Consider the following 17,128-nt stretch of genomic DNA (forward strand, 5'->3'; position numbering starts at 1 on the left):
GAGATGTTTTTGATTCAGTTGGAGCAAGTACTTTATTACTTTTAAACACCTCTCTTAGCTCAGGATGTGTCCCAGCTGCCTTCAAACATGCCGTGGTTAAGCCACTACTTAAAAAGAAAAATCTCGACCCCTCCATTCTCGCAAATTTTAGGCCCATCTCCCAGCTACCTTTTTTATCAAAAGCCCTGGAGCGAGTAGTCTACGCCCAGCTGCAGTCTTTTTTAACCATCCATGGAATCCATGAAAAGTTTCAGTCTGGCTTCAAACCCATGCAGAGCACTGAAACAGCCCTTTTAAGAGTTTTTAATGATCTGCTCCTAGCCGCCGACTCAGGTAGCCCAGCTGTCCTGGTGCTGTTAGACCTGACAGCTGCCTTTGACACTGTGGACCATAGCATCCTGCTGTCACGGCTTGAACAGTCCGCTGGCATCACAGGCTCTGCCCTTGCATGGTTCAGGTCCTACCTGACAGACTGTAGCTTTTCGGTACAGCTAGGTGCTTTCTCCTCTGCCAAAGCCCCTCTTACCTGTGGGGTTCCCCAAGGCTCGAGTCTGGGCCCCATCCTTTTTCTACTGTACATACTGCCCCTAGGTTCAATTCTCACAAAACATAATATTCCCTTCCACTGCTACGCCGACGATGTACAGATCTATCTGCCTCTAAAAGCAAATGTCAAACACTCACTACAGCAGTTGATGGACTGCTTAGCAGAGATAAAATCCTGGCTGAGCAAAAACTTTCTCAACCTCAACGAGAGCAAGACTGAGGTCATCTTTTTTGGACCGCAACCTCCAGCCTCTCCGGTTGATATTCTGGGGTCTCTCATAAAAAACATCCTCCCCTCGGTCATGAACCTTGGAGTGACCTTCACCAGCACTTTTAAATTCGACAAGCAGATCAGCACTGTAGTCAAATCCTGCTTTTTTAAAATAAGACTATTGGCCAAAACCAAGTCGTATTTATCTTTTAATGACTTAGAAAGGTTATTAACGCCTTTGTAACCTCGAGACTGGACTATTGCAACGCTCTGTATGTGGGTATGGACCAGGCCTCAATTAAACACCTGCAGCTAGTCCAAAATGCAGCTGCACGTTTGCTGACTGGCCACAAAAAGCGTGACCACATCACCCCTATTCTGGCCTCACTGCACTGGCTTCCAGTTCGGTTCAGAATTGATTTTAAAATCCTTTTATTTGTTTTTAAAGCACTAAATGGGCTGGCTCCGGCCTATATAGCTGAACTCCTCCAGCGCTACACCCCAGCCAGACCTTTAAGGTCTGCTGACCAGCTGCTGCTGGTAGTGCCCAAGACCAGGCTTAAAACCAGAGGGCACCGAGCCTTCGCAGCAGCTGGCCCTAGGCTCTGGAACACTCTGCCCCTCCATGTGAGGTCGGCCCAGACCCTAGGGGTTTTTAAATCCACTCTAAAAACACACTTCTTCTCTCTGGCTTTCTAGTTAGAGCGGAGCACGACTCCTGACTTTTCCTTGTGTTTTATTTTAATTTTGTTTTTTATATATATCTGTTGTAACTTATTGTCGTTTATTGTGATTGTAGTAATGTGTTTTTATTACATGTACAGCACTTTGGCTCGACCAAAAATCGCTTTTAAATGTGCTATATACATAAAACCTGATTTGATTTGATTTGATTTAATTTCATCCCAATAGTTTATAATAGTATTTATTTCGGATTACTTCCTGTTCTTATTTCCAATACTCAACTCCTATCTAAGCTTCAATGAGGGAATTTCTTATTTACACGTTTTCTTTAATAAATAAATAAATAAAGTAAATATGCAGCTATCGTTTTTTAAATACGCGAGTGAGGCCTCTTATCACAACACAATCTTTGGTCCCTTTCTATTAGATTACGTCTTGCGTCATGACGTCAGAGCTTGGACCACGGTGGGGCGGACGGACGGGACTCGGAGGAGGGGAGCCGCTCGCTAACGTCTGTGTGTCGGCTCCAACAGTTTGCTATCACCCGAGTAAGTGTGAAATATTTTCAAGTTATTTTTTTCCTGCTAGTTTAACCATCAGTTTATGCTTGTGTGTGATGTGTGCTGTGCGATGAAAAGCTGTTATGAGTGTCGATGTAGATGTTTCATCGTACGAGCAGCTCTGTAGAATGACACACTCAACTGTCAAGTCCGTTAACACACTGCTGCTGCTCAAAACTCTACTAGTATTTATTTTAGAGCAATACACAATGCTTTACGTTATTTCACAACATACACGAAGGCTCGTCAATTAAAACTTAAATTACATAGAGCACGTTACTGTTACTGTAACTGTTACTCAACTTATCTTTCGTAACCATCTTTTAACGCTGTATTTCATCTCCTGTGTTGTCATCATAGCATTCAAATGCAGGCGTTTTGCTGCAGTACTTAAATAAAAAATGTTTTAAAATGTAGAATGTAAAACAGGTTTGTGTCATTGCTTATAGAGCAAGAATTAAACAGCAAAAACATAAAGGTAACATCATATGTGTAACATTTTATCTAGCCTGACTCAGTTAAAACTGGTTTATAGCAGGTTCCTATTCTGCAGCAATTAAGAGATTGCATTACCATATCAGATGAAAACGGAATGGAATATACAACAGGCTTGTGTCATTGCTTATAAGGTAATCATTTACAGCAAAAACATAATTCATCATGTGTTTTAAGAGTTTGCTAGTTTCTAATGGACACTGTTGCAAAATCAGAGGATCAGTAGCTATGGAGTATATTTCCAGTTAATCAATTACACTTTGTTTCTATTTAGTTATCTGTCACCAGGTGTCTCTATTCGTTATATTTATGTTATTAATACACATGAAAAGATTAAAAGTAACCTAGCCTGACTCAGTTAAAAGCTGATTTATAGCAGGTTTCTATTCTGCAGCACATACAATACAGAATTGTATTACCATATCAGATGAAAACAGAATCAATCAACAGAACACAAACTGCTACATATTATTTGAAAAGACTTAAAAAGAATGAGCAAAATTGTATATGTATGTTAGCCATGGCCTTTCCACTTTCAACATACACGACACAAGTTTTCATAAACCCTCAGCAATATTTATTTTGATCTCAGCTCGCTAATCAAATGATGGGTTAAAGACAATTGATGGCACAGTAAGGATGGACATCTTCAGCCTCATTACTTCTGAAGCCTAGTATTCTTCACAGAGGATCATTTTTCCCGCAACCTATTATTATCAGTGTCTGGCAGACAGACACACTCTCACACACAGGCATAAAGCAGGCAGGGCGCAGGGAGTACAATGTGCCAAGAAAGCATTTAGAGGATTAGTTTCCATCTCACTTTTGCTTCTTTTGTTGTTGAAGAACCATGGGCCTGATGTAGCCGGTTGTCCTCTCCTCTGCAGTGAAGGAAATCCTCTCCAGCATCGTGAACATGGACTGAAGGTTAGTTTTCTTCCACATACTCTTCACATTCATTCTGATCACTGCGATACCTGTTTACATCTCCAACCATTTGTATTACCTGCTGGTTTTGATGCACTGCGTGTACAGTTTACACAAACGTAGAGGGTTTGAAGTGTCCGGCATGACATGATGTATCCCTATCTGTTCAGCATACTCTGCTAAGTGGCTGAGAGCTTGGCTGCCCCTTCAGGGCTCTGCAAACGCAGCCATTCATGTCTCACTCCGACAGTCAGACCACCATGATGACGCTGCCCTCCTCCTCCTCCTCCTCCTCCTCCTCCTCCTCCTCCTCTCCTGCTGCACTCACGTTGATCCTTCCCTGTTTAGAGCTCAGCTTTGAATTGAGAGTGTAACGTGTTTGTGTATATGGATGGGTGTTTGTGGGCACAATGCTGACAAAATAGAACTCAGTGGCCTTTAAAGATGGAGTTTCCTCTTCCTCTGACTTGTGTTCAGCCTCTTGTAACCCTTCAGCATCTGATGTGGTGAGGATGAGCTAATCCTAGATTAGATCACAAGATTAACACAGCTTGCTGTTTGCTTATCTGGCTGTCACAGGGGCTGATTAATTGGCCGTGTGTATGAGATGGCTTTTCTCACTCTGAAACCTAACCTTAAAGGTAGGGTATGTAAGTTTGAGAAACCGGCTCGAGATCGCTAGAATTTGAAAATACACAACCGGAGAAAATCTGCCACTTCCTTACAGAGCCCCTCCTCCAACACACACGAACGCACACATGACCAATGAGGGCACGAGATAAGTTTGTGCACAGATGGAAGGCTGACAGGCAGGTAGGCCATCCAGTTATTTTAGCCGGGCCGGCTAAAATGATTGGTCGTGCTTTTTACAGTACTACGGCTTCCACAGATGACATTTTTTTATGGATTTTTTGTCAAAGTACTTAAGATATTCATTGCTATCGGGATGTTAAGAGCATTCCATGGAATACAACAAAAAGTGTATCTTGAGCCGGTTTCTCAAACTTACATACCCCACCTTTAACAGTGAATTGGAAATATGACATGAATAAGAGTCAAGATCAATGCCATGTGTTGACCATATTGGTAGAGATTTATGTTGGAATGACAAGAGATACCGTACATGGCTGTACATGTATATCTTTGTGTTACTACTGGTATGGACCACAGAACAAGGGTAATTGGCTGGACCCAATTATACGTGAAATTGGGATGAAAAGCTGCTAATGGAGCATGAATGAGATCAAATCATGTAAAAGTCTGAAATCTGAAACCTTTGTAGACACCATAAAATAACAAACAACCACACCATGACACTAGATATGATCTTTTTTTCTCGTGAAGTTGTGATTTTACTCTAAGGTTGTGTTTTGCAGTTTGAATTTTGTTTTCCTTTTTTCTCCCAAACAAATGATAATGATAAATGTTCAGTAAGAGATTCAAAATGAGTCAGATGCTCACACATTTTTTTTAATCCAATGTCAGCATCCTTCAGGCAGGGATGTTGGTTGTGTTATTGCAACCAAAGGTCAGCAGTGGCTAAAGAGGAAGTCTCTGAGAGAGGAAACACACTTTTTCCTTTTTACCAATGCCATCAAGAAATAGTTACTGTACAAGAACAATGTTTGGCTGTAACTATGAACAAACTGGGTTTATTCTCTCGAGTAGGACAGACTCCCACACTACCCAGAATGAAGGTGAAATTCCTTTATAAAAGCTGTGGTTACCAGTGGCAACGAGCTGCCTGCTTCCCTCCTGTTTGAAGACAGCAGAAATGATGCATGGGTCACACAGCTTCACAAGAGTTTACACTTAAAAGAAGTGAAGTCCATGATTTAGTAAAGGATAGGTTGTCATGGGATAAATCGTGTATTCCTTAAGAAGATATCCGCTTTATTTGTCTAACTTGCTGAACCCCCTTATTAGCCTCAGAAAAACGTTTGAATACATTTGCACACAAAGGCAACTGTAGATTTTGGCCAATATGAACGTATTTAGACATTGCCTTTTTTCTCAAAACTCCATGTGTTTAATCACCCTTTTGTTTCTGTGTGTTTACATCTTCTTATCTTTAATAAGTTGGGTTAAGATAAATGGATATTAAGGTTTGCAGGTCAGGAGGAATACCATCTTTTGAACACAGACTTGACATAGTTGACCCACAGCCATACGTGTTGAGCTCAATATCACAAACATGGTAAGAGCTTAAAGACCAGAGCTTGGATGTGCTGATCCCCACTAACCCCCCCCAACACTGCGCTGTAGAGGTGTCTGGTTACCTGAGCAATGAGAACTGACTGAAGAGTTATTTAAATAGGTGATGATTAGGTGATTTATATCTGACTGCGTAAAGTTGTTCTCACCTGGAGGCACCACACAGAGCTAGCCTTTGGCCTGATAACCTGGCAGGATTCTGTCTTCAGTTGCACAAAGTGTGTGTTGACCCTGACATGGATTGCTGGTGCTATTCCTTATGTCTGTGTGCCTTTAACACAATCTCTGGTATGAGATTTCAGCCGCTGTGTACAGTGTAGGTGGTTTCCAGCCTGTTGACAGGTGATGGTGCCGTGCCAGAGCTGGTGGAATATGAGCTATGTTGGTCAGGTCAGCCTGGCCACTGGTGAACACCTAGCAGGTTAGTGAAGGCCACTTTGCAGGCTTAAAATGTACAATACATTATACAAATGTATCCTTTTGTCTGTTGAAACGCCCTTTGTAAACATCTGCCTTACCAACATACAGCAAGAGAATGAGATCCTCAATACCAACATCTCCATCAGCTCGGACACAGGTATGTGCTGAGTGTTGTTGTGGTGAACATGGACCAGTGTCAGTTCCAAACACAGGGTGAATTATTCATTAGGACACATGCTGTGGTGTTGAGCACAGATGCCGAGGTGTTCCTTAAACAAGCCTTCACCTGTTAACATATAGCCACGCACAACATAATGTTCAACATGCAGCCAGGCTTCAATTATTTAGATTATTTTCACTGTACCCCTCTGTTAATCCTATACCTCAGAGATATGTGTGATACTTAAAACTCTTACAATCAAAATAGATCACCTTAACGGTGCCTCTGTGGAGCTGAAATTAAAATAAGCAGAACGTTTCTGTGCAGCTTCCCACCTCACAGACTGCTGCTACTCTTTGGTGTCAGTTTGATGTGTAAGGACCTTTATTAGATGACTCAGACTTGCGCCACTCCCAATATACCACCTGTTGTTCCCTTTGTGTTAAGTATATCCCTGTATGTCTTTTTTAAAATATTTTTTCAACAACTTATATACGTTTTTGCCGCAATATGAGGGAATATGTTAACAAAAGTTGTAGTTACACATGGCAGTGGGACCTGTTGACTAAGATATAAATGAAATCTGATATATTAGGTAACGTCCACATCCACACTCTTTTGCGTAATTTAAGATAGCAATTATATATGTTAAATTAAAAATATATTTTGAAAAGTTTATTCAATTTGACGTCAACAGAGTGACCAAATCAGTAGAATCAGGAAAACACAAGTTGTGTCGCTGTGCCTTTTTGAATGTTTGCATTTGTAGACGTAAATGATTGTGTGTCTTCTGGTTTGTCTTGTTCCTGGAAAGCTGAGCACAACTCTGGCAGCGGGGCCTCCCTGTGGGTTTCATCTTGCACAATAGGGCGTTGTGCCTACTTCTTTCAGGGAACTACCTGCCATTCACCTCCTCATTCTGACACACTCTGAGCTCAGTGCCCAAGCTGAACCCGACACTGCCAGGCGAAACACGCCGTGGACGGGATGCCTTTGATCCAGTTTTGCCTCTTTCGTACCCTCTGTAACCCTCTCTCTCTCTCCTCTCTCTCTCTCTCTCCTCTCTTACTCTCTCTGCCTGCCCGATACAAAGAGTTGTTTCTCTTATCACACTCTTAGCAGTATGCTGAAGTCATCTCCTGCATTGTCAGAACTGTCACAAGCGTGCTTCTCTCTGCCCCCCCCTCACACATTCACACACACACACCCACATAGGGTAAATACAATAACGATTGTTCCTGTTTCCTGCCTATGCTGTCATTATGCAGCTGCTGAATGAGATATGGTCCAGTTTCCATCGGTTAAAGACAACACACACATACGTACAGTATGTACACATAATGTACACATATGCACATTTCCACACAGTATAATTCCGGCTATTTCTCTCTTTCTTTGCTCTCTTTGTCCGGTAAATACACACACACATTTTCGTGCATGCGCTCACACACAAACATCGCTGCCAGAACTCTCTGGCCTAATTCCTCTCTTATTGATGTGTGTCTGTCAGTGAAAGAGGCGCAGCACAAAGAGCAGCGATGGGCCTGTGTGTGGCTCAGAGGGAACAAAGAGTGGTCTATTCCACGCCAGCTCCCAGACTCCTCTGGAAACACTGCATGGGCTTGTTTAAGCTATGGCCATATTTTGAGTTTACCGACTGTATGTTCAGCAATGAACAACAACATGGCTGCCAAAGTGTCAAAGAGCACAGGCCAGATTGAGCCCCCACTTGTGTTAGTCATGCTCAGCTTGCAACTTTATTTGTCATGTGTACCATAGCTACATCGTAGTTTTGGCAATTCAGTTTAGGCTTCTCAAACATAGAATAAAAATAAATAGAGTAATGGAAATAAAATACTGCAATGGACATAATGGTGTAAGTAAGTTGTAGTAGTAAGAAAATATATAAATATCAGATGAAACAGATGAAACATTTGAGTTGCAGATCGAGTTAATTCTGTATACTGTAATAATATATACAAAATATATAAAGAGTAGAATTAAATAGTCATGAGAAGATGGTGATCAGGTATTTAGTTGTGGAGTACTGTAACTATGGCAACATTTGCATAACAAGACTATAATACTTTACACTGAACTGATAAATAATGTATCTCACTTTACGCTAGATTGCACATTACCTGGTCTATCACATAGCTATTAGGAGCTGTCACTCACCATTGGAACTCTGGGGGCTTATTCTCCATTTAAATAATCACCTTTGATTGTTTTCTTAGTTTAATACTGATAATGGATGGGATTTTAGATCACCTCAGTGCTACATCTTTATCAAATTAACCTTCGTGCCTGAATGAAATTCAAGTAAACATTTACAGGGAGCTGTGATATTTATTTATTGTTTAACAAATAAATCAGGAAGTTAAAGATACAAGATGATTGTTAAGTATTTATAACTAAACTAGATCTCTGATGTTCTATATTATAATGATTCTTACATGCTTTTCATGGTCTGAAAAATGCCAATGTGAAGTGCTTGGTTCCCAGTCTGCCAGTGCCAGATCTCTGCTGAGCTTTCACCATCTCTCTGGTTCAGCCGGCCAAAGACAATGACAGCAGGACGACTGGCAACTCTGCTGAATGGAATGAGCTACAGAGCTAAGGACAAGGACGTATGTGTTTGTGTGTGTATTTATACAAGGACATGAGTGAGGCTGACACGGTTCCAGAGAGGCCATTGTCCATGTGGTTGTTTGTAATTCACCTTTGACAGTATTGTGACATTTCTGAGAAACATGCTGACTCACTGAGGCCGCTGATCCCGGTTGTCACTGACACCTGTTAGTCGCTGATAATCGCTCTGTTTCTGTGGTGGACAGGGCTTTAATACAGAAAAATCCATCTATCACTAGGATGTTTCTGAGGTTGATCCAAGGGGGAATGAAGGCAGAATTTTCCTTAAAGGATCAACAAAGTATTGCATTTTTGTTTAAATTGTCTAAAGAAGACACGGTTAAACATTTCACTGTTTGGGGTAAAAAAAGTGATAGTGAACTTTCGTTTATCGGTGCACAGAATAGATTAAATTAAGTAATTTGTGCAGAACAGGTCGATCCATCTGGTGTTCCTTTGCATCATCACCTTAAGGTGGAACAGTGAGCCTTGCTTAAATCAAACAAAGATGCAGGACCTCTCACACAAGCATACACACCAAGCTGACAGTAAATCATTGTCCTCTAAGGCTCCTGAAAGAGGATTTAGTTTGAATATAAAACCGTAGGCAATCAAGAAAACATCCAATCCAGCGCTTGGATCATCCTGGGGATGAAGGAGGGGATTTATAGACACAGAGGGAGGGATGGGCACCGGGGTCGGGATAGGGCTTCAGCTTCAGGACAGGATTAACTAAGGTTTACCCCTCCACTCACCAAACTGAAACAACAGCTCAGTACTCCTCTTCCTAATCACTTACACTTCACTGACACTGCCAGAAAATGCCACTCATTGTGAGGGTGCCTGCATGCATGCATAATCAAGTATGCATGTATTCTTGATCATGAGGCATGACTGTCTTCCTACGATTGTCATACAGGAAGTTCATATCGCAGTAATCATGACACGCCGTTTCATGCAAACGAGTATTTGAATTATTATGTATAAAGGAAGGAAGGAAGGAAGGAAGGAAGGAAGGAAGGAAGGAAGGAAGGAAGGAGGAAGGAAGGAAGGAAGGAAGGAAGGAAGGAAGGAAGGAAGGAAGGAAGAAGGAAGGAAGGAAGGAAGGAAGGAAGGATAGATAAATTGAATTACAGAAAAGAGATGGATGCTTAGTCATGTGAAATAATGTATGATTTGCATTGAACTCCATTGGTAATACGAAACTATTTATACATTCAGCATTTTCTTATTTTTGGATACTTCAAGAACAATTCCATTATATAACAATTTACTAGACATATATTGAATTGAGTCTTTGCAAACTATAACTCTAGTGTGTTCTGATACCTTACTGTCATTATTTAATTATGATGAATTGTATTTCTAATGTAAATAAGACTATAAATACATGGATTCTTTACTCAGCTGTAATCAGGAAAAAATATCAAGTTGAACCTCTGTTATTTTTAATCTGAACACTTGACAGTGCAACATCTCAATATCTATAGACAGTCGCCAGCTAACAGGTGACTGAAGCTGTTCAACACCTGTTCTCTCTCTCTCTCTCTCTCTCTCTCTCTCTCTCTCTCTCTCTCTCCTCTCTCTCTCTGTGGCGGTCACATTTAACTTTCACAATATTAACACACAGCCTTTGATTAAGCACATAAGTTAGTATCTTCTGTTGAACATAAAACACTCAGACTTAAGACTGGCTTGCTGGGAAAGTTAAAGCTGCTGTGTGAATGTGTTTATGAGCATGAATACGCCCTTTTTTGGCAGTGATAGCGTGGCCATTGTGTAAAGACATATGCTACCTGCAAGTAGCTCCATGCTCATTCTTTTGTCTCTGGACGTCGGTTAAAACTGAACAGTTGATTGTATTCTTAGCGAATGAGAAGGAAGCCTGTCACTGGGTTGTTTGCATAGATGTGTGCAAGTGAGTGTGTGTCCCTGTCCATCCAACTTTATGTTATTCTTCATGACCTGACAGTGCAGCTGGAGGAATATACTTTGAGTGTGTAGCTGTCCCTCCCCAGGGCTCCCAATGTTCCTGCCTTGCTTGTTTTGCTGCTCTCAATGGGAGCAGCTATTGATGCTGCAGGGATGCTGGGGCTTCCTGCCTGCCTGTCTGTCTGTAGGTCTCTCTCTGAGGAGATCACTGCTCCACTAATAAGGTTCCTTCTTGAGGAAGACAGCTTGTATGTTGTCAGGTGTCCACTCTGGTTTTGTCACTTCGATTCAGCCAGGCAGCGTGCAAGGCTGCCGGAGGTGAACACGCACTTTGTGACTGTAGCGGCTCCCACACTGTGGAATGATCTGCCCATGCATATCAGACAGGCCTTAACACTGTCTGCTTTTAAATCGCTTCTAAAAACCCACCTCTTCTCCTTAGCGTATTGACATCTTTTAGATTGTTGCTTTTATTGCTTTTAAATTGTCTATTGTTTTTACTTGTACCTGTGTTATGGTGTGTGAGCTGTGCTGTGTGATTGTTTTGTATGTTTTTGAAACGTTTGTCTCTTGATACCTTCACATGATAATAACGGCGTCCCTTTGGGGATTCTCAATTAGCCCTTAAAGGAACACACACACAAACCGTGCCACTCAATATCACACATCTTCTGTTCCGTGTGCCCAGCAAGTGAAAATGATGATTGATTGCAACAGAATGAAATGTCAGTGAATACATTGAAGATTTAAGTTTGAACTCTAAACAGAATCTGCTTCTTTCTTTGGTCTCCATCTCTCCACCTTCTTCTCAGGTAATCCACAAGAGTGAGTCACACTAGGCTGAGAGTCAGGCTGATGGTAGGTGGGTTTTTCTTCTTCTGATGTGAGTCATTACCTCTTTCCTTCTCTACATCCTTTCCTTTCTTCTACCAGCTACTTGTGTCTTCATCCCTCTCATGGTTGTTGTTTATTTTCCAAGCTTGTTTGGACCTGTCTCCTCTTATATTAGTTATTTCTTTGTTTTGTGATCATTGTATCATGCTAGCAAAACTGTAACCAGCTTGTTATCCTTAATCATTTTGTATCTGTTCATGAAACATTGGCCTGATGGGATTTCAAATGATTCAGAGGCCTGGCACAGCTGTCAATGAGGCTGCTTGCCTAATAGCATTTTCAACTGATGATATCGCATCAGACTCGATTCTTTTTAAATTACAATCACATATTGTTTTGGTACTTAATGCTGTCCGGTCCGCAGACAGATTACTATGCAAATGGTCACGAGTTAAAAATAAATTACTGATTTCATGTCATTAGATCTAGGCCTTATTCCAGCCTCTCATAATCCGTCTCCTCTCTCTCTGTGCTAGACCATCATGGCCACTTGTTCCTGAATCAAAGATGCATGCTCCCTCTTTGGACTCATCCCTCTGACCGACACTGAGCCGATGCAACCCTCCATCAGACAGTCCCATCTCCACTTCCACTGTACTCTACTGTTTGTAGTCGTCTCTCCATCAGTCATTGTCCCGGTCTGACCCTCTGCATGTCTTAGAGAGAGAGAGGGGGGGAAGTGTTAGCTGACTGTTTGATAGGACAATTGCTCCCTGCTATTCATGAGAGTTCAGCAGGGCCACATGCAGCAGGGGGATGACAGTCAAAGGGAGCCAGAGGGGGTGGGCCCCAGTTCTGGTCCTGAGAATGCAGGAGGGTCACAAAGCCCCGGGTTGAAGAGGGCCTCATCCCAGTCAGAGCCCCCCTCTCTCAGTAAGATGAGCCAAAACGCCAGGGAGAGCATTGGGGTTCTTGGCCAGGGACTGAAACAGCTGTTCCAGCAGCAGCGTAAACGCCTGTCCCTCTCTCGCTCCGCCATCCCATCTTCGTCTTCTTCCTCATCTTCTTCTGTAGTGTCAGCAGGTGGCTCCTCCCCCTCTGCTCACGAGGATGCCTTGGGGTCCTGCTATCCAGAATCTGACCACCTCTCTGCTCCTGTGATTCCCTCCGCAGCTGGCCAGGGCTCAGGCGCTGCGGCCATGATGAGGCGTGGGACCAGCCTGCAGAGCCGCCGCAGTAAAGGGTCCGGGTCGGGATCTGGGAGCGGAGACCGAGACCCTCTGCTGAGAGGTAGCCCCCAGGCCCGGCACCGCCGCTACACCCACGATCCACAGCATCACATCAGCCGTCCACGCTCCTCTTCCACTACTGACACCACCCCCAGCAGCCCCACACCGGGATACACTGGAGGGGACGTGGTGCTGTCATCAGGGTACCACTCCACGGAGGAGACGGACAGGGTGAGTGACGGCAGGCTGATCGATGTGTCTCTTCTACCCTTTGACTAGTGTCAGGCCTTGTTTGTCAGTGAACTGTCAATCAAAAGCTGAGGTTCACCTTGTTGTCGATGTGACTTTCAATGCTGCTGTATTAGCTTTGAATGCAGAAAGAAAGTCTGCTGTTGTCTGTCTGAACTGCAGACACTGTCAGATATGCATGGTACAGCTTGCTAACAGTTAAGACACATAAGACACTTTCATGCACACATAGATTTGCAATAATCACAACACTACAGACAATTTTAAAGACAATTTCATTACTTTCTTAAAACATTTGTCAGGCTCACTGAAACACTGCCTGGGGTAAACAGGAGTGATGTTTAAATGTTTGCATACGTGCACCTGTTTATGATTTTAAGTCATACTTGTTTGAAATACATGAGATTGCAATAAAACTAGTTCTCGAAAATCTCAGCCTTTTTTTAGGAACATACTGTGTAGTGTGTCGAGTCCAGAGAACATTTATGAAGTTACATGTTCTACAACTTCTGTGTTGGAATATAATCGGCATGGATTTGTTGTGTGTATTGGTTTGTTAAAACCTCACATCTCTTTACAATCTTATCTTTAACCTCACATTCAGATTTGTAACTACCTAACCACCTGACTTGTGTTTGTTGTGTCTGCCACCAGAGGTCACTGTGAGATCAGCTAACCAGCTGTGAGCTGCACTGGGCTTGGTTCATGTGGAGGTTGTGTTGTCATGAGATCATGATTGTTGCAGGCTAGACTGATCTTTGTGTAAAGGAAATAAGATGTGCCAAGGCAAGGACTCTGTATCAATGTGTCACAGACGAAGGGATGGTTGTCTATGAATTTCTCTATGAATTAATCTGTGTGCTAAATTGAAATGACTTCCTTTTCCACAAAATTAAGTATGAATAAAGTATGCTTTAGTCCTATGTGAGTGACCCCACCTGGGATGGGGCGGGGCTGAGAGCCAGAAGTCTGTGCTCCTTCAGTCCTGTTGCTATAGACGACCATCAGATAACATGTCTCACACATCTCTGTCTATCATCACAGCCCCCCTCCACATAGCAACACAGCAATGTCATTCAGGTCATGCAATCATTCGCTGTGGTTACCCCCAAACTTACAGCCTCGAAATACGCCCTGCTTTGGTTGCCATAGTAACAGCGTGGTTGACCTTGGAGGTGTGTGGAGGTCCTGGGGATGCATAGCTCGTCTAAATATGAGTGTGTACGAGCAGGAATGGGTCTTTTTGTCTTTCCCTTTTTGTTTTTTCTTTCAAAAAGCAACTCCCCCCCCCTCTGTGCTCCCCTAGACTTTCCTTCCTCTTTCCTTCTCTTTCTCTTCCCTGTACCCCTCCCTATGTCCCTGGAGATAGTTAGTATAGACAATCAGCTGGTCCCTCCTCCTCTCCCATCTCCCCCTCCTCCTCCTCTTGCTCTTCTACCACCACCTCTTCCTCACCCCACCCTTTCGGCTTACTGACAGGAAGCAGGAGGCAACCTTGCCCCGACCTAGATGAGTGAGAGCTGAGCACTGGCTGTGTGTGTGATGCATGTTGTATGAAGAGGGGGTGTGTGTGTGTGACTTGAAGAACTCACTTGTGTGTGTGTGTGTATGTGTGTACTCTAAATCATTTGTGCATTGTAAGCCATGTGGTGTGAGCGTCTTGTCTGAGTGAGTGTGTCTGTGAGAGACAGAGCTCAGGGGATCACTGTGAACACGAGTACAAGGCAACACAGCTGAGCTTTCTTTATCTCTCTCTCTGCTTGCTCTCCCTCCCTTTTTTCATCTCCGTCTCCCTCTTTTCTCTCTCTCTCTCTCTCTCTCCTCACTTGTGTTTGCATAGTAGACGAAAGCGGTGTGGACTAGAAGAGTGTGTGCTCATGGATGTTTGAAGAGGAGGGTAGCCTTCAGTATGTGTGTGTGTTTAAATGCAGACTGTACTACTGTATGTGAGGTTGTGTGTACTTTGTGGGGATATCAGTGCAGGACAGGAGAACAGGGGCTCCAGCTGTGAGTGCGTCAGTCAGTAAGGATGGTGCAGCGCTTCAGCCTTCGTAGACAGGACTCAAAGGTAAGCTTATAAACACAAAAGCTTGTTTAGTTGTTAAAAGCCTGTCTGTGTCGTCCCATCTTTATGATGCAGCTCCATTCATGGCGAAAGGCTCAGTCACTGGCAAAGCCCCGTGTGGTGGTTAGCATATCTTTTCCCATCTCTCGTTCTTGCTGTCCTCCAGCTAATTGGTACTGTGGCAATAGTTTGTGTTTCTGTGCTTGAGACGTGCTTGTTAAGGACAGCAGTCAAAGTGTTAAAGACTGATTGATTTGTCAGTTTTCAGAAACGATGTACTCTAATATATCTGCCAGAAGAAAACTGGGAAGAAATCATTGTTTGGTCTGTAACTTTTTGTGAGCTTCATTCACTTGATGATAGTTTGATCCCTACAGTAACTGAGTGGTCTGTCTTTGGACTTTATCTCAACTCTTGTTAAACAGTAACTTCAGCTACAGCAGTAAAAGCGGCAGGCTAGAGCTTGACTAGAGCCGTCGCCAAGGGGTGTAATGATTTGTAAATATTATGTTTGATTATTGCTGATTGGAGAGCATTTTGACTCCTTTGCAATAACAGGCTAGTTTATTGTGCTCTACAACTGTCCATGAGTTTGATGTGTCCCTCGGTGGTAGTGCTGTTAAAGAGAGTAGAGGGGCTGTATTGAGAACTCAGCATAATATCTGTTTACAGCCCGCTGTATTGCAGCTGGTGCTCAGTCTGTGGAATTAATTACAATTAGCTGCTAATTAATCGATTGACTGACTACACTCACTGTTCCTCTTCAGCTCTGTTTAGTGCTGCTGGTGAATGTTCAAATGCCTGGAAGCATCATCATGAACATGAGCAGAGGCACAGTCTCACTTTTAGAGTAGAAGGTCTGCTCCCAGACTGATGGACATCGATCTAGTCTTCCCTCTTTTCTCAGAGGAGTGGAAAGATAAAACAAGACTAAAAACAGAAGGAGAAACTGAAGGGCTGCAAGGTGCAAAATGTTTATTGTAAGAGAGGAAGACAGGCAGGAAATAATCTGGAAGTACGCTCTCGTGGGATATGAGCTCCTCCTGGGTTGACATGAAACAGAAGCCAAGCCTCGAGGCGAGTCCTCTTACACCATAGAAGATGTGCGTGTGAGAGAGACTGAAGCTGTGAGTGTCTTTGGAGAACATATCTCCTGCAGGCTCTGTCTGCAAAGGTTCACTGACCTTGGATAGATGACCCAGTGTATTTACCCCCAGGCAGCATGTCCACCTGTCTTCCTGCTCATCTTTTGTCTTCCTTTGTCTCTCAGCATATTTGAGTTTTCATGTCAGAGAAAGCATCCCGCGATCTGCTGCATTATTTCCCAAAACATCTCAGAACAAATTGCCTCAAAAACAATGCAGACCAGTAGAGCTGGAATGGTGCTGTGTGTAGACCTAATATGAAAACACTCTCAGCAGTGTGGTTTGTATTGAATGCCTGCATTTTTAAAAGGTATATATTATTTATTTTGAGCTAGGTATCTTATGCAGTGTAGTTCATATTCACATGTCACATTTACCTCATCCTGCCACATTCTCCTAATAGATCAAAATAAGTCTGAGAAGAATAAATCTTTATTAGTTAGTACGTAATTTGTTTAGAAAAAGATAGTAAAACCCCTGGAATAGGGTCTTGTGTCCTCAAGTGCCCTTAGTTAATTTATTGTGTTATTTCTGTAAAGTACCTCAGTTTAATCAAATTTAGAATGGGTCTTGTGCTTTTCATTATGCTTGACCTTAGAGAAGGAAAGAGTTCAATCATGCTAACGCTAAAAAAACTGGTTAGATTTATTAAATATCAGTAACATATGAGCTCACATTATTTAAAAGAACCAAGAGAAGTGTTGTAATACATCTTAAGGTAACAGAGTAGAGTATTTAGCAGTTTCACTTCACTTTTCCGTCTGTTTTTGGGAGGAGGAGACCTATGCGGAAACTGCTTTCTTCAGTTTGTCCCGTAATCCATTTG

General features: G+C 42.7%; 1 protein-coding gene across 5 annotated transcripts in view; it reads left to right on the forward strand.

The window, feature by feature from the left end:
- Positions 1–1,914: 1,914 nt before the first annotated feature.
- Positions 1,915–17,128, forward strand: part of tmcc1a (transmembrane and coiled-coil domain family 1a) — a 38,425-nt gene continuing 23,211 nt past the window's right edge. Inside the window, exons 1-4 of one of the 5 annotated variants that reach the window (XM_034126597.1) lie at positions 1,915–1,989; positions 3,343–3,423; positions 11,593–11,638; positions 12,788–13,074. In XM_034126597.1, coding sequence (XP_033982488.1) covers positions 12,814–13,074 — 261 coding nt within the window. In that variant the 5' untranslated portion in view covers positions 1,915–1,989; positions 3,343–3,423; positions 11,593–11,638; positions 12,788–12,813. Of the gene's footprint in view, positions 1,990–3,342; positions 3,424–11,592; positions 11,643–12,150; positions 13,075–14,937; positions 15,161–17,128 lie in introns of those variants that run through there. The other 4 variants (XM_034126594.1, XM_034126595.1, XM_034126596.1 and 1 more) reach the window with 4 other exon arrangements.

Source organism: Trematomus bernacchii, unplaced genomic scaffold (genome assembly GCF_902827165.1).
Source record: "Trematomus bernacchii unplaced genomic scaffold, fTreBer1.1, whole genome shotgun sequence".
NCBI classification, from domain to species: domain Eukaryota; kingdom Metazoa; phylum Chordata; class Actinopteri; order Perciformes; family Nototheniidae; genus Trematomus; species Trematomus bernacchii.